Consider the following 23,338-nt stretch of genomic DNA (forward strand, 5'->3'; position numbering starts at 1 on the left):
CTGCACAGCTGTTTGTAACTTGCATCTGTCTTCGTGTATGAGTCACACTGTAGATTTGTCGGTGTCTCTCCTCAGTGAGCAGGAGAGGTCACTGAAAAAAACAAAAAACGTGTCGACCCATCAGGAGACTCGGAGCCACACAGGTGGAGATGAGAGGGGCAGTGACAGAGCCACCTAGTCCCCCCCCCCCCCCAAGAGACAGTCAGACACAGGGGCCAGGAAGGGTTTGTCCATATGGACGTCTCTGTCAAAGCCACTCAGCTCGGCCGTCCATCATGGCGCTGTGGGGCAGGGTAAACACTGTTCACAGGTTTAAGTGCCAGTAATGAAGTCATAAAACGCTTCACACAGAGACCCTCAAGTCAGGTCACTGCTAGAAACACCTTCAGTGGTTGATCATTGTAGGACTGAGCTGAGAAGGCCTCCGCTGCATGTCTACACGAGGTGACCGGACCTCTGTGCTTTCTTCAGGGGGCAACATGTTCCAGCTCGCTCTCATTAAGCTGAACACGTGGCAGATCCAATGTGTAATGTGTGTTATTGGTCCATTTAAGCTAATTGTAGATCACTATCAGCTCACGGCGCCAGGAAGTGTAAATAGTTGTGGAGCCTCTGAACTAAAATCTATTCATCAAAAGTCTATTAAAATCAGTACAATTAGTCATGGAGGCTGAGTTTTTCTTATCAGGCTGTTATCAAAAAGAGCATGATATGAGGAAGAAGGAAAGAACAGATCTCTGTGGACTGACTTTGTTACAGGAAAAGCAGATGATGGCACTACAGAGTGTTATCTGCTTTTATATCCTAAGAGAAAATTACCTTTTCTATGAAAGGAAAACATGGTTTCTTAAAAGAATATAGGCTCCCTATCGTGATTATCTTGAACAAGAACGAATGGAAGGTTTATGAGGTCGGTGGAGTGATTATGGAGATGACTGATGGGCTCCTGCAGGGAGCAAAGTGCAGGCCGAGCAGCTTAATGTACTTTGTACTGTGCTTTAATGTGTGTCCTTATGAATGTTTTTCTCTATTTTGTATTTAAGAAATACATTTAACAAAGTGGATTCAAATTTATAGCTGCAGACTTGATGAATATTGCAAGAACCATTTTAATCACTAACATTTATAATAGCAGATTTATTACCAACTTCTGCTGCCGACTTATTAGACATTTAGAAACCTCCTTTTCTTATTAATGGTGTATAACTAACCTATAAAACATTTGGAAACTGTGCATTTACAACTGATTACACAATATGTAACAATTCTTCGTTATATATTTCGTTGACTTGTGTACTTAGATTAATCCGAAAGTGCCAAAAATATAAAGTTGTTCAGACTCGATGATCTACATGCATATGTGTATTATTTCATTATTTGAAGATCTTGAAATCCTTCAGACTAGACCGACAAAACAGACTGTCTGACACTCCTTAAGTTCTTCTTCAACATTCTTTGATACATTAGTAGATATACAGAGTAAATGTCTGGTTTATAGGCTTCATGATGAAATGTAATGATGTAGTGTTATGTAGTGTGTGATACTTCCATCAGTGGTGTGTGTGTGTGTGTGTGTGTGCGTGCGTGTGTGTGTGTTTGTGTGTGTGTGTGTGGCTTGTTTTTCCCACCTCCCTGTTGTTTTTGTGTGATTAGGCTGACTGTCGGCGAGCACGGTTTGAAAATGCCAGTCACATTGCTCCTGGGCACACGTTAGTAAGTATTCTACTGAGCAGCTGTTGCTACGTTACTGCTGGGGGGAGACAGCTGTAGGTGGGTGACAAGAAGTTGAGTTAAACTTCGAGAGGAGCCCGTTTTTTCTTAAAGCCCTTTTCAGCCTGAATGCATTCAACCTGACAGGTTCCTCTTAGACAAGCAGTGAGTTTAGGACTCCAGAGTGATGTTGGGAAACAGGTAAACGTAGAATACAGCTAAGTGGTTCTCAGATAAGTGGGGCATTGGTCTGGACTGAAATATAAAAAAAACTATTGAATGGGTCAGACATGGGGCAGCAGGGAATAGAGCCTCACAGGAAGAAGGTTCTGGGCTCGAACCCGACTGCTGCCTTAGGTCCACATGTGTGGATTCTGCACGTTCAGCATGTTTTGTGCAGGTACTGCAGCTTAACTCCCACAGTCCAACAGCACACAGGTTTGTGGACAGGAAGATCGTGTTCCAATAAAACATGATCGAACATTCTACTAAACCAAGTTGATATGTACACTCTGTGGGAAGATTTTATCGTTTCACAGTACTAATACCCGCCTAAAGTACCACCGCAACGCGAAGCATGCGTTGGTCGGCGAGGGGCGTTCAAGTACAATGCGCCAAACCAGACTCAGTCACAGGACACATCGTGCAAAAGAAGCGGTCAGCTTTACGGTCAGAGAATGAGAACAAGTTAGTTTGCCTCACCAACTGGCTAAAGGAAGACTAGATAAGAGGTCCTTTAGAGGCATTAGAATGTGTCATGGTGTGGTTAATGGTTGTTTGACAAAAAAGAGTTTTAAATTCGCTGTGGGTGTGGCAGTGGGTAAGTGTCTGAGGATGTGGCCTTATTTCTAGTCTAGTCTGTTTTTTTTATTATTTTTAACTCCCACATGAAATGCTCCCGGGTGTCAAATCTTCAATACACAGTATGTGTTTACAGTATGTTTGTAGCAGAGTGACACGTGTGTGGTCTTGTGTGTCTGTCTGTGAGAAATAAGGGAAGATACAGAAGTAGACGGATCAGATAAGAACTGGACAGACAGCGGAAGAGCTGAGATGGAAGACTGATCTTATCTCTGCAGTGATGTTACACTGAGGAGATTAGAGTTTGAATCCTGGCTCAGGTCCACAGCTCTGATAATTAAGGGCACTGGGACGATATTGGGAAAGGAACATTATACAATATACTGTGGAGAAAAAATGTCTATTTTATTCCCAGATATTTTAAATTACACTTGGGAAAGTTGTCGAGAGGCTGTGTTGAAACAAAATCTTACTTTTCGAAAAAAGACATTTGTATGCAGCTCCCCTGGAGGATCACAGTTAATCGAACGCTCTTTTGTGACGATCACCAGTGGTCTGCCTGCTCCATCTGCTCCTCGTGGATGATTGACACCACATGTATGTGACTATGTGCAGTGATCTTCCTCCAAAGAAAAAAAAGAGAGAAGATGAAATCATTTTTATTCGAAGGCAGAAAAACACTAGACCAGATTTTACATTCAGGATGTGAGAGCACTGCAGGCAGACCGGCTGGATCCTGTATAAACTTTATCCGTCTTTTTCATTTCGCTGCCTCGACTGTTCCCACATCAAGCGTCTGTCACCCCAGTCAGTTTTCAGCCTCTGAAGTGTGGTATTTTTGGTTCTTCGGGGCTTGTTAACCCAAAGACTTAAAGGTTTTCCACAGCAGATGACAACTGAAACTCAATTTCAAAGTATTTGCAGATTTTATTTACATATTATCATGAGCTATTTAAAGTTATATTAATAATTTGATTTGTAACCTCACAAAGTCTTTTAACATTCACTTTGTGTAAAGCCTCGAATTTAGTTTCTTGTCACTGCAAAATCTCAAGAGCGCCCCCGGGGAATCTCTTCAAATTTGGCCTCAAGGATGAACTGACTCAATCGTGGTGGTCAAAGGTCAAAGGTTAAAGTTATGTCATGCCAAAGTGTCTTGATCGCCATCAGATGGCTTGCTGCTGTATATGTCCTAAATCTCACCTCGTAAGTGCATGGAACATGGACCTTAAAAAAACTCAATGAGTCAAAGTAGATCTTTCTCAAAGATGATTTATGTCATTTGACATTGTTGTCATCACACTGATATTTTTGTTCATATACAATATAAGTAAGGCATTAATTAGGTTTTTGATCTCATAGCAATGTGGTGAAACATCATGATTGACAGCTGAGAGTGTGTTATCAATTGGACCTTGCTACCGTGGCTCCACCCCCCCCCCCCCCCCCCCCCATTAGCTACTGCGCAGACTATCGTTCCAGAGACACAAAATGGCTGCTTTTGTACTTTTGGCATCAGTTTTTGACAGTGGGAGGAAGAAGCGACATGTCGTCCGTCTTTACATACAATCTATGGTGATTTCTTTTTACCCACAGTCCTCTTGAGGTGGAGCTGGTAATGTGACAGCCCGTCTCTACACACAGTTAATTAGTCCTGCGGTGGAAATCCGGTCCCGAGCTGTGACCACGTTTAGAAGATGTTTGTTGGTGGAGCATGTGGAGCCTCACAGAGAATATTTGTTCCCACAACAACAGTGGGCCCTTCCAGATAAAGCATGTTGTTGGCCTGGAGGCAGAGCAGAGGCTTTCCTGTTAGGCAAATTCTCTCCACACCAGAGATTCAAACTTGGCTCTGTGCATTCTGTTGCAGTGAAATTTATACAGTCCTATCTGCCAGTCTGCCGGCCCTCTCTCCACACCACACTGCAAATGGATTTATATGGTAAATGCATTTTCTGAGATATATATTTGGCTGTGATGTATTGTATACACAGATCTGCTTTTAGGAGAGGAAAGGTCGTGCAAATATTTGCCTCTGGTTGCCACTAGAGAATAACAATGTCTTTATAATAAATGTGTTTATTCTTAACTTTGGTTTTGTTTGGAGAATTTTTGCTGCTGTTTCACAGTCAGGTGCTGATGTGCTCTGGCCTTTTCACACGTTGAAATGTTTCCACAGTTCACACTCTTATTTGAAATTTGAAATATGAACATTCACTCATGACCTTACAATCCTAGAAAGCTGAGTCTAAATAACTTGCATGTAATTAAATGAAAAATTAATCAACTCAAAGTTATCATCACAAAATATTAAACTTTGACTCAATATAGAGAATCAGTTTAATTCGTATGCATTACATCCATGCAAACTAGTTTCTGATGTTTGCGCAAACCAATTATTTCAAGGTGCCCAAAATTAAAAAAAAGTTTTCTTTCCTGAAGTGATGTCAATATTCTGCCCAGTTGAACCTGGGATGTTTTGGGCTGTTTCTGGACGCAGATTCTGTCAAATGAAGTGGAAACTATCCGTTGACATAATTATTCACTGTATTGTAGACATGGCCTGAATTACCCTTTAAATTTAGCACGGTCACCTGACCTTCCCTATTTTACAAGCTCACAAGGGTGTGATAAGTAAAAACAAGGACTTTTGGGAAACTGCGAGCCACTAACGATATTCTGGTTGTATCAAGTTGGAGCAGCATTTTTCTTCTGGTCCGCATTCAGAGCTTTCTATGAAATGGGACAGGACCTATACCGTCAAGAAATGAAGACTTCAGAGACTGCAGCTCCTGAACTGGGACACAGCGAGAGACTACTGAGAGTGTAAAGAGGAAAGGGAACTGGAAATGTTTTGACAGTAATGTATGTTATTAATCTAATCCTGGCTTTTCTGTTTCAGTCTGTCCAGTTTAGAGGAAATTCAGGAGAAAGACTCGCTCCACTGGTTTTCAAAATCAAGCCTAGTCTGGGCAAAACAAAAGTCGTCCTTTTATATTATATTTATAGGATTTTTAAGGAATTAATATAAACTGTATGGCAGCTGTTTGCTTTTTCATGTAGAATTTGCCCCTAACAAAAAAAAACTTAGTGTTCACATGCCTCATCAATTACTCCTAGACCCTTAAAAATGTGGGAATTTTAGTAGAAGATGCTGTTAAATTGTCTGGTTATTATTATCAGCTTTTCTAGAGCACCAGCTAATACTCGTACTTTAAAAACACAGAAACTTTTTGTGGAAGTTTTTCCGAGTGCTTCTGGGAGAAGGGCTCATGGGACTTCTCTACTTCATTGCTAATGATAAGCTCAAGCTCAGGCAAGTAGGTTGCAACACGCCAACTTACAAGTCTGTGTTTTTAAGGGGTTGGAGACACTGAAGGCAGCGTCTCTACCGGGCTACAGGGAATTGTACTCACACGAGCTGCGAGAGTAGCAGAGACGACCAGAATGTACAAACACAAACAGATTCATGAACCACAACAAAAAACGATATATGTTTGGTGCTGGATGCAGTCGAGGTGCCACAAATTTAAATTTATCAAACTGGAGCAGGATTTTGTGGAAACTATATGTGAAAATAGGGATAAAAAAGGTTTGTGTGGTTTAAAAAAAATGACTTTTACACTTGTTGGTGTCACACTAGACTGAGAATTAATTTCATAATTATAAAGAGGATGCCTCCAGGATTGTTTTCATGGCATCGGGGTCAAATTGTTTCACTAACAGCTGTGGCGACAATATTGTTGTTTTTCACATCTTATTGTAAATGCAGCTGATTCCAGCTCCGCATTTGCATGAAAGCACAGATGAGATGCTTGGTTATATAATTTGATTTTGCTGTAGGGAAGAGCTGTTGACACTGACTGTGCTGTATAAGAAAAAGAAAAGTTATGAGTTTAAAATTTTCTTTATTTCCTTCATCATAATATCAAGTGATGTTTTCTCAGAGAATAATAATTGATATGCTGTAAGCAAAGTATCAATGTTAACGTTTACACACCTGACTGGATTTTTTAACTCAACCTGTGTCGTTAAAGGTTCAGTTTGTAGAATTAAATGACATCTCGTGGTGGAGTTGTTTGCTGCAACTGAATACCCCTCAGATTACTACTGTAAAAAACATGGTGGCCTCCGTAGAGAGGCATAAATTCATACAATTTAGATTAAACACACGAGTGAAAACATGGTTAGGATTATCTGATATTGAATTTTTGTCAATAGATCCCTTTCAGCTAAATCGTACATACTGAACCTTTAAGTAACTTAAAAATGATAGTTTCATTAAATTTGTGATTATAACTAATATCATTTCATCCAGATTATAGTTTTCATATTACCTAGAGCTGGTTGTTTATAAGTGTATATATATTGATGCTGACAAAAATCTTTAGGTTTTGGGATCAATAACAAAGTAATGAGGAGCATTTTCAAGACCTCAAAATATGTTTTTTTTAAAACCCTGTTATATATTAATATTTTAACGTCAATCTGTTGATACTTTACAGCTTCCCTGCCCTGTTCGCTCCATGTTCATATGTTCGAACTGAAGACATGAATGTTTAAACAGCTCATGAAAACACAGTTTCTTAAAGAAACTGTAGTTTTTAACAAAGCATTACTCAACAGGAACAATAGTAAATGTGTTGGAGGCTTTATTCAGTGAACCTGGTGAGTAGTTACAGCATCAGTCGCTGCGTTCATTGTAATTAAGAAACTTGTGAACAATGGGGCTCATTAATGGGTTTTTAATAGTTTGGGATTGTTTCAGAGGGAGAAGAGCTAATTTACGCTGCCTCTACAAAAGAAGATATCTGTTTCAAACGATAAAATTCACTGCTCACATGCTTCCATGTGTCCTTTACGTTGACAATAAATCCACTAGAGGGCAGCGTATGGTTGAGAGTTTCTGTTAACAGGGGAAATGGTGAAGGTGGTTTAGGTTGTGATAATGTACTTCCCAGGAAAGGGGCAAAAGCAATTCTTATCTTACGTAGTCCAATTCACAAACTATATGTGAATCCTCAATAATATCTGCTATATGGTTGAAATTACTTCCTTGTGTCCTATGGCTGTCTCACTATTGGCTACACTGCCCCCTATGATTTTCAGTGGTACTGCTCGTTTACGTCTGTTGTCGTACGTATCACCAAGCTTTCAGAAGGCTAGGGTTAGGGTTTCAGTATACGCATGTAAGGCTGGAGTATCTTAGCCTTGAGCTGAATCCCGTCTTGAGTTGTTATTGGAATCAATTATTGACAATATGTTGACAGTAATACAATATATATTATCAACATTATTATCCCTTCCTGGCTGCTACAGCAATAAAACATTAATGGATTGTGAAATGATTGAAATTGCCTTAAAAAACATAAAGTAAATAAATGGTTAACGGTCTGTATTTATATATTTATATCAGCATTTATATAGAGCTTTTCTTGTCTTGATGACCACTCAAAGCGCTGTACAGTGCATTTTACTGCCACATAATGACTTTAAATTGTGTAATTATATTGCAGTATTGTAACATGATGAATTATGATGTGCAAGTATATAAATCATTTATGAAGGAGGAAAACAAGTGACTTTTATAATCACACTTCCTCTGATGATGCAGTGTGATTGTAAAAGTCACTTGTTGTCCTCTCCATGTTTCCTGTGTCTGCTCGCACTATATTTCAAGCAGGATTTTTTTGTCTGTCATAAAAATCCCTCACTTTACGAGGGATTTTTAATGGATCCCCAAGAATCCATCTTTGATCCCCTATCTCCTCAGCATCTCCGTTTGAGTCATAATGATTCCTCTGCTCTGTCCCTTCACCCGTAGCCTGCTGTGTCGCAACCTCTGGATCCCCCTCATTACGGACAATGGATCACCTTCCTTACACAAACCCGTTTTGATGGCTCTGCCTGCAGACTGTAAGGAGGTTTTGCTCGGATAAACACACCTGCCAGTCAAGTGAATTAGGTTATGACTCCGTCATGGTGTGTGTAGTACTTCGGCCCTTTGAGACGGCAAGCAGCGGCATGTGTGTGCTGAAACCAAACACATGGTGCTTTGCCTTCGGCCACTGTAGCGATGAACTTTACTAGTGTGTGAGGTTCCTCTCTTCGCTCGACCCCAGCAGTAATTATTTGTCTCCTTCAACAGACTTGGATGTTGTGTATTGAAATCTAAAACGCTGTTTTGACTGGAAAGTGGCCAGTGTGTTGGATCCCCGTCCCCCTGTGGAGCCGGGCTTGCATAAGAAGCAGGAAACAGAGCAAATACTTTGGACCATTCTGCCGAACGAGTCACAGGGTTACAGAATAACAATGATGGTTTGGTAGGAGTCTAATGAAGTCTTCTCGCATGCACTGGGGAATGTATGGTTTCTTGAAAGAGGCAGTTGAAATGGAAAAGACTCGCGCCGAACGATACGAGTGCAGGAGGGATTTGACGCCTTCATGTCTCATTCAAAGACAAAAGCTGGAAAATACCTCTATGCAATCATGTTTTTCAACAGTGTATGGCCCCCTCTAGCCATGTCGCATGGTATTAAGGTATCCCAGTGCCTCCACTACACATTCACAGTGAGACATTTTACAGCCCACCCACACTGTTGTCACTTAAATAACTCCGGTGCTTTTAATGCAGGTTTGCTTTGTGTTAGTTGTGACTTATTCAGGCGTTAAGGGGCTCGTGACTCCGTCAGACAAATGTGTGGCTCATTCAACAAGTCCTCACAAAGAAAATGATGAAATGTGATGTTCGACCGTTCAGTGACAGGATCGTTTATCTTTGTCCTTCAATAAAACAAAACTCTGAAAAATGAATCTGGCTTTTGCTCTGACAGGTTAGGTTTGGGAAGCATTAGGCACAAAATGACTGATGAATGTCAGATTTAGGGGAATAACCCGGTCTTGTTTGAAATATAGCTTTCACTCAGCAGGATTACACAAAGACTACTCAACTGTCAGATTTTCAGAAGGGGTAGGGCAAGACTCAAGGAAGAAGCAATAACATTTTGGTGCGGATCCAGATTAGGGGGCAGACCCAGGATTATTTTTTGGGGTCTGAGATTGAGTGTTTGGGCGTTTCTCAACATATTCATTGATTTCTCAGAATAATTCATGGATCTTGATGAAAACCAATCTTGCATGTTTAGGAGACTGATATTTCTGAGTGTGTGCAATTTGGTGAAGATCCAAGTGAAAATCCTGAATATTCTAGTGAATTCAAATGTGGTTCATAAGGGGACTGTTGGGCCTTGGCAGAGGTATTGAGTGCCTCTCTATTAATGGTAACATGGTAAGTAGACTGCATTTATATGGCCTTATTGATCACTCAAAGAGCTTTACAGGACAACTCACAATCTCCCATTCACCCACACATTCATACAGCACTTCTATATGTGGCTCTTTTTCTATCACACCTCACCTAGACACCAGGCAGAGCCATGAGGGGCAGTTTGGGGTTCAGCGTCTCTGGCTAAGACACTTAATGTAATTCTCCAAACAGAGTCCTCCTGTGTTAATGTCGGATGTTTTGTTGACCCACCCATTCATTCGTCTATAATTTAATTTGATGGAATCTAACATCTGACTTCCTCCTTTGCTCCTGTCATCATTACTGAATCCACTGGAACATAAATATGTCATGTGGGGACACTTACTGTAACAACTGCTGCTGTTTTTTCTTCTCGGAAGGTCGATGGTGTCTTGTTCAGTGCTCGTTGATCAGAGTTGATTGGCGATCTCTATCAGAGATTCACCTTTTTGATTGGTTCCTTGACCTTTTGCTTGGTTTGAATAAGCCCAACTTAACCCTTTTCAGTCTCTGCATTTGTTTTCTTAGTGTTGGAACAGAGAGAGTAATGTTTTTACCAGCATTAAGAACAGGAAATTAACCTTTTGTCATGAACAAGAGGCCTACAGTGTTCTGGGAGAACCTCCAGCTCACAGTAAAGGTCACTAAAGCGGCCGTTTTGATGAGGGAAGAAGTTGGCACAGGATCTGACCGCTGTTGGCCACAGGTGTCTCGAGCAGCTGCCACTTGTCAGTTAGTTCAAGGTTTTATTTGTTCAGTTGGCACCAAGGCATGGGCTTCTTCAAGGCTCCTTAGTGTATTGATCCTTAAATCTGAGGCTCCTCCACATTTGAAACACCCACGCTTGAATAAGGCAATTATTTTGACCATCCAAAGAGAAGTGATGTATTGTCAGCTGTAAAACATTGTATGCTGAAGGCTGTGCTTTAAGGAAAAGCCTTGGAAGGAATGAGATCCACTGCAGATTGCCAGTGTTTCTGGACAAAGATTTGTTGAGCCGCCGTGAGCAAGGACTCCTGGGGGAGTTGAGTGAAACGTAAGTGGTTGTAGAACCAAAGAATTGATCTGTCTGATCTAATACATCTACTGTCAAGTAGTCAAATAAAAGAGTCAATTTGTTTCCCATGGTGCAGTATAGTAAACTCTACAATGTAATTATCAAGCTAATAGTCAAAGTAATTTTGCATTTTCATGGTAAAATTAAGAAAATAAAGGATTAACCATTTACAGCACATACAATCTTTATAAACAGACTCTGTATGTGAATATGCAGACTCTATGGTTTCCATTTGTAGTTTGACCACTCACGCTTGAGCAGGCTGTGTTTACTCGCAGGTTAACAGTCCGAGTGGAAAGCAAACAAGGTCAAACCCATTGACCGACATGCATCGGCTGTTTGCTTTTTGATTTATCTCCATTAAAGCTGTTAGAGATCAGCCAAAATGTCGTCTGGATGGTGTTACTGTTTGTGTTTTGTGTGGAGAATCATTTGACTCATATGATAAAAGAAACTAGTTGGACTTTAAACAGTGAATAGAAGACTGCGTCTCGGCCTGGTTATCTGCTGTCGACACCAGAAACCCCAACATATTGTCCTTTGTCCTCAGAGGGTAATTGATCATCAGACAATAGCTAATGGGCTCAGAGATTGCAGTACATGTGACAGAGTGAGTAGGATTGATCCGGGTGTCTATACTCTACCTGCAGCTTCCTCCCTCCTCTTCACTCCTCCCATGAATTACGATGAGTAAATAATTTAATACCCAGAGTTAATGAGCTATAATCATTTTCAAAAGGCCCCTATCCATGCAACACAGAGAATAAAAAACAGAAAACAAACCCTGAGCTTTGTGGTCCTTTAAACAGAGACGTTCTTTTCTCTTCATTCCCCTTTGGTTTTCTGTATAATTGAATCCCCATGTTGATCCCACCAGCCGCTGCTCTTGTGGCAATGCGTCTGTTGTGCCAGTCAAGGGTCACCTCCCGTGGCGGCGGCCCACTCCACGATGCGCTGACCTACAGCAAGAGATGCTCCTCTGGAGGTCCCCAGTGACTAATAGTGTTTATTCTCTGTGTCGTGCCGGGTGCCAACACCGCAGGTAGGGGAGAGGAGATGCAGAGAGAGTAAGGGGCACATGTGACAGACAGACACACTGGGGCTCACAAGAGCAGAGAAGCTTGGGTTGAATTTAGGAAGGACGGTGAAGAGGAGTGGTCATGAGAACTGTTTGAGCTTCACCTTAAGGATGATTACAGTTTATTTCAACTTGGTCCAATAATTTTGGCCACGCATCCATTCAGTGTGAGAGTGAGAGAGAGTGTTTACACCTGTGAGTAACAGGGATAAGTATATGGTTCTTTAGTTTGATAGATGCTTCCTTAAAACAGGGTCGTGTCTTATCGTTTTCATGACAAGATTTCACAAGAACGCTCCCTCTTTTGTGGTTTTCATAACCACAGACCTCAGAATCTTCTGAAACCTCCAAGTTTTCAAGCTGTGACCAGTGACTGAGAAAGATGGACGACATGACAGCTCCTAAAAGTGAAGCCCAACCCTCTGGATCACCCCTCGGTGGTTAGCTACACCATAAACCCTTCCTCCTCCATGTTAGTGGAAGGGACATGGATTGCACAAAAATTATCAGTTTATTTAGTTATCATCACACTGACATATGCTCATTTAAGTTTGATTTATGTTTGATTATATACAGACAGATGAGCTATTTTTTCAGATGAGCATAACTAGTATAATTACCAGATGAATCTACATAATGTTGTGTTGACAGGGCCCCTGCAGGTAAAGGAAGGTGGCTGACAAGAATAACAATTAACAAAAGGGATATTAAGAATGAAGCTACACTCGCCCTCCTGTAATATGAAACAATCTTTGCTTTATGTTTAATGACCAATAATGAATATGTGATAACAATAACAATGAATGATGAGTGTGTATCAATGCAGTCACTCCCAATTACATGGAGAGAAGGCGGCACAAAGACGGAGGGAAGCGTCTGAGCGACAGCAGCCATACTGCATCGTCTCTTGTTTATACTTTGAGCCATGGGGGGGCGCCCAGTGTGACACCAAACACTGCACAGTAGGTGCTGCATCTGGAGCTAATCCACATTCATTAAACCTTCAATGACCTGACGCTACGACATTACACCAGCATTGCATGCACTTTTCAAAGACGGCAAATCCACACGACGTGATTGTGTCTTCGAGGGTAAGACGAGCAGCACCATCAAAGTCAGAGCTGACGTTCAGTTCAAGGACGGATTAGTGAGGAAAAGTCATGAAATACACACCTGTAAGTTTGTATCAATGCAAATGAGCTTTACTTTGATGTTTTTAGCTAAAGCTCATTCATTTGACAAACAATCACAGCCCAAGGTTCTCTTACAAGCTTTTTTACAGCTTTTAATTATATCACACCATCATCATTTGCGTACAGAGTTTCCTTCAGGCTCCTTGTTGTGAATTTCCCACGTTACAGAGACTGTATCAAGATGTATATTAGTCGTATGAGTTGAAAATCCCTCCTATATCAACCAATATGTCGTACAGTACGACTGTGGAGGCTGCCTGCTGCTGACGAGTGCTCACTTGCAGGCTCCAGAGCCTCAAACAGTGTTGGAGTTCTCTCCCAGTGGGGTGGTGGATTTTAGAGTGTGTGAGCTCATCTTCTGCTTCATCTGGCAAAGATATTCTCCTCAGGTGAGTAAATTGGGATCAAACAGGCCCAGCAGCTGAGGTAATACGAGTGCTGGGTCCAAACATCATTTTAAAATGAGAGCTGAACCACAAAGCAATGTTCTGTCCCTCTGTAATCGCACGCCGAAAGAATGATGAGGCTCCTGCAGGGCTGTTTGCCTCCTTCTCTGTGACAGGATATATGTTCCAGAGAGAGCAGATGTGTTAGTCTTTGGGTGGATTTTCAGCGAGGACATTTCTGACTGATAACGATTCACAGATTCACCACTTGTGCAGTGTTCATTACAAAAGCTGAATGTTGAAACTGGACAACAGACTTGCTGCTGAGCTCCAGACAGACGTCACTTTAACATGGGAGCGAATGACCAGCGGGGATGGGAGCTCTCCGTGGTGCTGAACTGAACACCTCTCACAGTGGTGTCAGTGGCTGAGAGGGGAAAGAAAACTGCTGAACTGGAATAATATTGTTAACCACAGGATGCCGACTCCACCCGGTATTGCGATGCAATCTGTTGATGGATATATTATCTGGATAATAACATCTTTACACCTGGTATTAATTCTCATTATTTCTGTTCCACACTGTGATTACATCTCAATATGCAAATGGATGGCTGAGGAACAAACTGATGATTCCCAGGTCCAGAGAAGTAAGGTTTCAGTGTCTTGTACACATTTCTCCTAAAAAAAGGACGAGGTTGTTTATAGCTTTGCACGAGGCAGCTGAACATTACTTAGTCTTAAACCGTTGGGCAGATCTTTGCTGTACAACTGAAATCTGATCACAGTATGGGCCAGGCCATTCTAATAACAATGTTTTCTGCAGACATATACAGCTTGGAACAAAACAGACTTGAAGATAAGCTCCCACTACCTCCTAAAACGTTCTCTTTATTAAACTTACAAAGATGTAGTATTTTGTTTCTGGAGTTGTTAATGATGCAGGTCCAAGATTTCCCTTTCAAATTATGATAATTTGTCAGATATGCCACAGAAGATCAAACACAGATCAAACCAGGCTAACGGTGCACTGATGTGATTCCTCATATCTTCTTTTGACAATAAAGATGACAGTCGGTGATATTGTGCGCACCCGTTGAAGAAATGTGCACATACTGGTTTCTATCCAGGAAGTTGAATCCACCAGCAACAATGATACATAAAAAGGCAAATATAGAGATTCTATTGAGAAACAGAATCACAGGCTTTTTCTTGCAATATCTTTGTATTTGTATTGGATTAGTGAGTGAAATCATGAAGCTTCCTGCTGATAACACTCTACCTGGTGAAAGTGTGTCCACAGACAAAGGTGGGGCAACTCTTAAAGGTCTGAAAGGAGTCAATCTTCTTTCCAGCTGGAAACCATTAAAGCTTCTTCAGCTGCTTCAACAGACTCTGCTTTCTGTTATTCTGTACACATTGCTCTAAATGCACAAGGAAACACTAATGAGACTCAGACCATTTATCTGTTCACCACTTAAACACATCTGGAAGTGATGCTACCGCAGCACACCCAGAGCAAGAGGACGTGGGAAGAATTAAATGCCGAGAGCGATATTACTAACATATTCTGACATACACCTGATATTTGACTATTTAAAATCAGATACCTCATTAAACCTGCATTATGTTTGGACGAGGCTGTCTGGGAAAAAGAAACAGAGTCTTTGATAATTGGGACTCTGGGGAAAGCACAAGGATAGAGTCGATGTTAGGTTGTGTCAGTCAGCCTTGCAGTTTACATTGTTTATTTATTATGATTCACCCTTAATATCGCCCTCTATCCCATCTCCTAATATTCACAGAATGAGTGGTACCATAATCTTTATTATGAGCTCAGATTTAGGAGGTCCTGATTCAGGAAGGTGCACATTTACTGTTCGTTTACTGTTAGCTCTGTATATACAATATACATTATTGTATATATTTGTAAGAAAAAAAGTAGGTGAGTGTAAGTGGGCCAATCAGATTTGACCTGGGGCCAATTTCCCCCCTGGTCCCGTCTAGAAGTCTTTGTATGAGGACTGATTGTAATAACTTTAAATTACCTCCAGAAGACATGTGGAAAACAGTGGTGACAGAGATTAAGTGTCTGGAAAACTTGGTTTAAAAGGTGCATTTAACATCTGTGGGGGAGGAGGAGATTAAAAAACATGAGGGAAGAGGGTGGACGGGGATGATTAAGTTAATTCAACTAATCAACGTCGTCTATTTATTGTCCCTAACAAATATAAATGTTGAAGGTCCACAGGTCGGGATGAAAAGAAAGAAAATGCTGTCGGATACATTTTCAGGCAGAGAAAGATGTTTCTGCGAGGACAGGCATGTGGAAGTTATGAGCTCATTGTTTGTCGGTGCTGTTTTCCCAGCATGCCGCTGCGTTTTGAATTTCTTGGCAGACAAGGGGGCTGACATCTGAATGAGAGGCAGTAATTGAAAGACAGAGAGATGAGGACTAGACGACTCTGGAAGAAGTTCTCATCCGTAAACATGAGAACAAAGTTGCTGAAAGGATTTACAAGATAGGAGAAGGAAAGCGGATGCTGGTAATTGCACGGCTTCTGGCCCCGTGATATTATCTCTTCCTGACATGCGTGCATCCCCTATTGACACATGCAGGGAACATGAGGGAGTATGAAGAAATGTCTGCTGCTTTGTCTTTTCCCCTCAGTTTGGTTTTCTCTTACTGGTGACAGATGCCAGATTACACAGATGAATGGAGGAAGGGAGGAAAGAAAGAAGGAAGCTCATTCAAGCATTTGTTCCTGAATAAACCTTTGTATTTGCTTTGAATGGGAGTTGCAACAGTGACCTTGAGTTCAAATCCCATGAGGGTAAATGTTAACTGCACTAATACCCTCCTCTCTATGTGTCTCTGTCTCTCTGTCTCTGTCTCTCTCCCTCAGGCTCAGTGTCTCTCAGTGTTTTCCTGGTGTCTGTTGCGTTTGTCGTATGTGCCGTTTGGCTGGTTGCTCTCTGTGGCGTCTGCACCTGGTGTCAACGTAAACTGGTAAGTTCTTGGGCTTATTTCTCACACACTCCCACAGTCAGCTCAGCTGAACTGACAACAGACACGTTTCAACCTTTCAGCACAGCTGCTCTGAGACCAGCTTGCTGCCAAGCACTTAAACCAGTAGATGCAAGAGGATCAGGCAGTTTCCATCAGGAGTGATATCGCCACAGTCGATGAAAAGTTAATCATTTTCTTTGTTGGTTGACTAAACCAAAATTAGCATAAAATGAATAAATCACTTACTGTCAAGTTGTTATATATCAGGTTGAAATATAAGATTTTAGCTGAATGTCAAATTTTTTTATGTTGTCATTCATTTAAGTACATTAAAATGCTCTTGTTTGATATAATAACATGTAAAAACGATTTAACTGAATATCTCATAATAATTAATGATCATCAAGTTATTGTTTTCTTGGGACAGATTGTCTTCTTTACACAGTTTCCAATGTATTTTACCATTTCTTTTTTGTTTGTGACTGACGACGTTTGATTTGATTTAATATTAGTGCTGATATAATGGGTTTTGGATTGATACTAAAAAACTGTTCAGATTTTGAGTCACTTCGTGCGTCATGAAATTATCCCTTTTTTTCTTTATACAATAGTCATCCTTGATTAATTGATTAATCAAGACATTAACTATGTCATAAATACAAAATAAGAATAATAGTAACAAATACCAAAGGCATCTTCTTAAAACCCAATATTCATTAAACACAACTATCTAAACTCTTAGACATTAAATGATGAACAGAACACTTCAGATATAAAATACAGTATAAATTGGGATAAGGGGGATTTGAAATAGTTTCTTAACTTTAAAGATTTTGTTACTTGTAGCTACAGACACATTGAGCTGGTATAGAATGTTGTGATTTAATCCTCAGCTCTGTGATGAGGAAAAGGCTCTGATGAAAACACATATATCTTCATGTTCTACCTGCTTCTGAATGACACCACAACATTAAAGATAAATCACCCATGTGCGGTCAGTTTTCTGATGATCACACCGTGACCTTGACTTCCTGGTACACACTGAGTTCTTGCTCCGTGTGGTTGTTACTGCTGAATGATGTGTTGCTCTCTGGCGCTCTCTGCAACCGGAGCCGCAGAGAGTCAGTATGTTTGGCCGTGACGGTAAACATGATCAGAGACCTTCATGCTCTCTGTAAACATGGCTCTGTGCATCATGGCTTCTTGCCTCCAGCGCCATGCTAATGATTCATATGCTAATGAGCATCACTCAGAGCCACTGGCTCCAGCTGGAGAAACTGTAATTCCTCCTATACATTCTGATCCGGTGGCATTTGTACCATTCGCCCTCCTTTCCTGCCTCCCTGCCTCTCCTTTGTCCTGTTCCCTCATCCCTGTCTGTCAGTCAGTCAGTCATTCAGTCTGCCTGTCTGTCTGCCTGTCTGTCTGCCTGTCTGTCTGTCTGTCTGTCTGTCTGTCTGTCTGTCTGTCTGTCTGTCTGTCTGTCTGTCTGTCTGTCTGTCTGCCTGCCTGTCTGTCTGCCTGTCTGTCTGCCTGTCTGTCTGCCTGTCTGTCTGTCTGTCTGTCTGTCTGTCTGTCTGTCTGTCTGTCTGTCTGTCTGTCTGTCTGTCTGTCTGTCTGTCTATCTATCCGTCTATTTTTCTGCTGCAGATTTAAAAAGACATGACACTACAGGTTCCAGTCGAGATGCAGGAACTCGTATGATCCGACGTAATTTCAGAATAAAACCAAACGTGGAGGCATATCCACCAGAATCGTCTGCCTGTTGTTCTGGCTTGTGTAGTGTTGTGCACAAACAACAGGACAAATTAAACAAGCACTCACACTGTTGCCACAATACTGCAAGTTTGTCGTCCTCTTCTGTTTTGCACCTGGCATGGGAACAAACAGTCTTATTTACGCTGCAGGCAGCCATGTGTGAGGACACCGCATACGGCTTGTGATGCTTCCAGGTGAGCTGGCTTTCATTACAGGTTTCAGCTCACTCACCCAAACTGCTGCTTGTTCCTCACACAATCTGGGGAGACTCCGACATTGGTGCCTTTAAGATTATGTCTGTAAACAACCTCACACTTGACCAGATCAACCAGTCTTCTCTCAGAAGGGAGGAATCCGACCAGGAACCAGTTTGATGGAAGCAGGATTTTCACCGGAAAAAAACAACCAAATTACATAATTTTCTCGATACGGTACTATTTACAATATTATACTAGATTAGTTAAGTATGTTAAGTAGTTCAAATGGAAAATAGATTCATTGATATTTGCTTTGGGATAAAAAAGAAAACCCACTGAGCCTGAATAATAAATTCATTTCATATGCATGTCTTTGTTGTTTGTACAACTTTTTGTGTATTTGTCCCTCTGTCACTTTATCTCAGTGTCCGGAACGTCACTAATTTCTTCATCCAGAGTTGTCCCTCTCCTTCTCTGCCGACACCGTGGATTCCCCTTCACAGTTCTTCTCCTTCTCTATTGTGCATTTCATTATCTTTTCTTTGTCAGGTTAAATAATAAACCCCAACAGATAAACTAAGATAGAAACTATGTCATTGTTAGAGGATGAAAAAGTAGGTAATAATAACTAGTGATTATTTTCATCGCATATAAATCTGTTGATTATTTTTCCCTGTGAATTTGTTGTGGTTGTGAAAGACAGTGAAAGACATCCATCACAGTTTCCCAGGACATCAGGGAGCATTTCCAAATTGTTTGATTTGTCTGATTAACAGCACAAAACTAATTTCTAATCATACGGGGGAAAACGTGACCATTTCACTCACTAGAGAAGCAAATATTTGGCCTTTTTGCTATTAAAAAAAGGAATCAATTTATCATTTAAGTGTCAATAGGTTTTTAGCCAATCAATTAAACAATTCATCGACTTGTTGCTTCAGCTTTAGTAAATAACCCCCTTTTTGTGTGTGTATAAGCTATTCTAGAGAAAAGTATTGTTATGGGGTTTTAAATAAGAATCAGAGACAAATTTATTCAACAACAGGCAGACAACTCGAGTTCACTGTTACTGCAGCAGTAGAACAGGTTTAGTGTTTGGCGTCTAGGCTCCAACTTAATCACCCCCCCCCCCCCCCCCCCATATGATTACACAGGAATTATGGGAGTGATGAGAAAATACTTGTAGACACCCCCTCCCCCCGTCGGAGCCTTCAGGTGGGGGCTGGGCTGGTGGAGGGGCTGAAGCAACTGGCAGCAATACTGCAGCATTAGTGCGGGCAAAGGGGATGATGGGAAATTTCTCTCTGCTTAAACAGACCACCTGATAGGGTGGGTGTGTATTAGAGACAGTTGCGGAGAGTGAGAGGCAAGTCACATGACTGGAGCAGCGCAGCTCGAGCTTGGCTGCCTGGACGAGCTCGCAGGCGTCGCTCCATTTGTCCAAAAAAGTATAAAGAAAGGAGGAAAATACAAATATTAAGAGACAGTGTTTCTAGAGACGCACAAACAAATGAAAAAAGGCAATCTTGAGGATCATTGCAAGAAAATTGAGAAAGTAACAAGAGCAAAGGAGTCTTTGATAAAGCTAACGCTTTACGGTGGAGCTTGGTATGAAACCAGCTGCTTCCATGAAACAAGAGACTTGTTTGTGTCGATTTGTTGTTTTATACTTGTCGACGAGGGAAGTGTGTGTGTGTGTGGGGGGGGGGGGGGGGGGAGTGTGAGAACAGAAAACAGCCACAGAGGCCGACTGACAGGCAGGGGAGGTAGGCGCTGCTGAACATCCATGTGTGAGGAGGCTCCAGGGGAAAGCGGGACTACCTCGCTCGGTACGGGGAGCCCTCCTATGCTTCCCTGACATCTGCAGCATCTCATGTGGCGTCTTTAACTTCCTCTGCAAAGCCTCACCGTCGTCGCTATCCTGGAGTCGGTTTCAAACCTCCTCCCGTCTTAGTTTGTGTACTCGCCTCTCCACTTTGTCGTCATACTCAGTTGCTCCTGTTATCCCCGTCCCCTCGCTCCTCCGCTCGTCGGTTTCTCGCATCCTCCCACACTCTCTCAACATTGTACCTTCTCCGCCCTCTCCTTCGCCAGCCTCCTGAAGATTTTATCATCTGTTTAATGATAGATGAGCTGCACTTGATAGCATATTCTCTACTGCTAGAAATCCATCCTTCTCTGATCCACAAAATCAAATATTATTCTGTCCTCTGTGTATGCACTGCACAGTTTGTGTGTGTGTGTGTGTGTGTCAACAGTGTGGTGGCGTAATATAAGATCACGCCCGAGCCGCCAGCTTTGCTCTGTATTGAAAAGGTTTGTGTCGAGCTGGACAAACGAGATGTGGCGTGATAAATTATAGAGTGTATTGTGGATGCATTAGACATACAGCAGGATGCGTAAAGAGGTCACCTGTCTGCAGGACACTAAATCTGTATTCAGATAGACGTTCAGCTCCGGGCTGCAGGCTGCTTCAAATCATTGACTCAGTGCAAATAACACATTCATCATAGAGTGTAAAATGTCACTGCATCTTTCACAACTAAGAAGACATCCTCTCGTCTGACATGTAAAAAGAAACATGAGCTTTTTAATGATTATCGTTTATTTTCCCTTCAAGCATTTTACACAGAGCAGGAAATCCCGAGAACTGAAGTTTGGAGAAGTTGTAGAAGCAACCAACTGTATTTCTGATGCATCTATGTTTGTTATTTATCATGTCACATCTCTTGTGTCTGGCTCAGCACAAACATCTTTAATGCAATGTTTTTCTAAAGAGAAACCTCCCGGTGGGTGGACAGAGTAGCTGCTCTTCTCCAGCAGAGGGTTGAAGTAGCTTGTCAGTGTAACGCTCAGGAAATCAGGGATTCTAGTATCAACAGTGCAGCATCAGCAAACCTGTTCACCCGTCCACACTCGGGGAAAAATACACGACTCCTCCATGAGTGCACGGCACATGATAACCAAGTCCTCAGGTCGGGAGCAGGCACTTTACATCACTAGTTAATCCACTGTGCACAGCTCTACTTTGAAATTCAGAAGAAGATAAAATGTATAAAATCAATAGAAAAAACAATCAGGCACTTACAACTCATCCAAAATTCAACTGCAAGAGCTTTAACCAATATTAAAGAGACAAGGATTTTAAATCTCTACACTTGCTGCCACAGGACTGACTTTACTGCTCATTTGTAAATCTCTGAGGGAAGCTGCTCCCACAACAAACATAGTGTTCCAACTTAACCCTGTGAGACCCCCGAGATCTAATCTGAACCTGGAGAAGCAGCTTTGAGTCCCTGTACAACACAGAGCGGGAACCAACTGCCTGTTGATGTCAGGAAGGCTCCATTATTAAAACTAGGTGGAAACTTCACAATTGCCTTTAGCTTAGATATTTTATGAGCTTTGTATTTCATCATATTTGTATTTTATTGTTCTACAATTCTTTCTATTATTAGTTTTCTTACACAATTTATTTTTACAATTTGTTACAGGTTTTTCCCTTTTATTTTCTTTACCTTATTTAATCTCTAATTCAACTATATTTAACCTTTTATTTTGCTCTAAATCTGAAAACTGTGCTTTCAGATTTTTAATTGTTTTCTTTTGATCTGTCTCATTGTTGTTTTTCAACGTCCGTGTTGAATCTTCCTCTGTGTATAAAAGGTGCTTTATAATTCAGTCGGTCAGTTCGCATGGAGGTCCGGGTTGGATAATGAAGATTGGGACAAAGTAGCCAGTACACCAAAACTACATCTGCAAACAAGACTTATTTAATGAATTATTTGATGTTCTTTTATTTTTCTTTCATATATGTAATTTAACAGGGTAATTGTATATATCTCTATGATGTATTGAAAACTATGTACAAAAAATGCTTTATGAGAAAAAAACTGAAACGCAAACAAGGTATTTCACATAACATTCACGAATTTTACGACTCTTCATCTCGTTGTTGTTAGGTCGCGGTCAGAAACCATTATATATGAGTAAAGAGTCCATGTGACTCAACTGGAAAGAGCTCAGCGTTATCAGCCTCAACAGTTCAATAGGGTTCAACAAAAGTAAATAGTAAAAGGAATGGACATCAGCTGTACTCTGTTTTTACATCCATACATTTTCCCTGCCAAAATACCTGTTTTCAATTTGTGCCCATTCGGAGCTTTCGTGGTTCCCGTCACTTTAAACTGGATTGATACTTCACACCAGCGTTTACAGGCGGTCCTGCCCGCAGACACCCGCACCATTTTGATTTATAGTTCTGCATCTGATTTCACACACTGATGACAACACCGACACACCAGAGGAATATACATGATCACACCAGGTTCTCCTTCATTTAACTGCATTTTCATCTTGCACTTTTTTTATGATTTGAGATAGAAAGCTTTTTTTTTTTTACTGGATCTGCTCTATCAACGATCTCTGAACGGCTCAGGAACCTTTCAGGAGAAGACAGCCCCTGCTCTCCAAACACTGTTCCTGCCGTCTCTTTATGATACCATTTGTATGTTTGATTTCTTTCTGAGAAGCACATCAGCTTCAGCGTGTTCAGCAGCACAGTGGTTATGTGCATACACTCTGTACCGTGCCATAAACCTTTAACACACAGCTATAAATACAGTCTGTGCATGTGTGATAAACCAGGATGTGCAGCTCCTTAGGTTTTTATAAATGTTCAGTTTTTACTCATTTTGAATTTTTGCATTTGTTAAAGTGCTGTTTGGAATCGGATGTAAAGCTTCCTGTGCTTTGTGTTTGTCAATGGGCTCCACCTGTTTGTGTGCAAAGATATGTTTGTGCCTGTGTCATGCATAGGAGAGTGTGTTTTTGCATCTCATT

The 23,338-nt window shown here is 41.2% G+C and overlaps 1 protein-coding gene across 1 annotated transcript in view; it reads left to right on the plus strand.

Moving 5' to 3' along the window:
• Window positions 1–23,338, plus strand: part of syt7b (synaptotagmin VIIb) — an 89,312-nt gene that overhangs the window by 27,898 nt on the left and 38,076 nt on the right. Inside the window, exon 2 of the mRNA XM_062392987.1 lies at window positions 16,438–16,541. Within this exon, the coding sequence (XP_062248971.1) occupies window positions 16,438–16,541 (104 nt within the window). The remainder of the gene's footprint in view (window positions 1–16,437; window positions 16,542–23,338) is intronic.

The sequence above is a fragment of the Platichthys flesus genome, chromosome 1 (assembly GCF_949316205.1).
Source record: "Platichthys flesus chromosome 1, fPlaFle2.1, whole genome shotgun sequence".
Lineage (NCBI taxonomy): Eukaryota > Metazoa > Chordata > Actinopteri > Pleuronectiformes > Pleuronectidae > Platichthys > Platichthys flesus.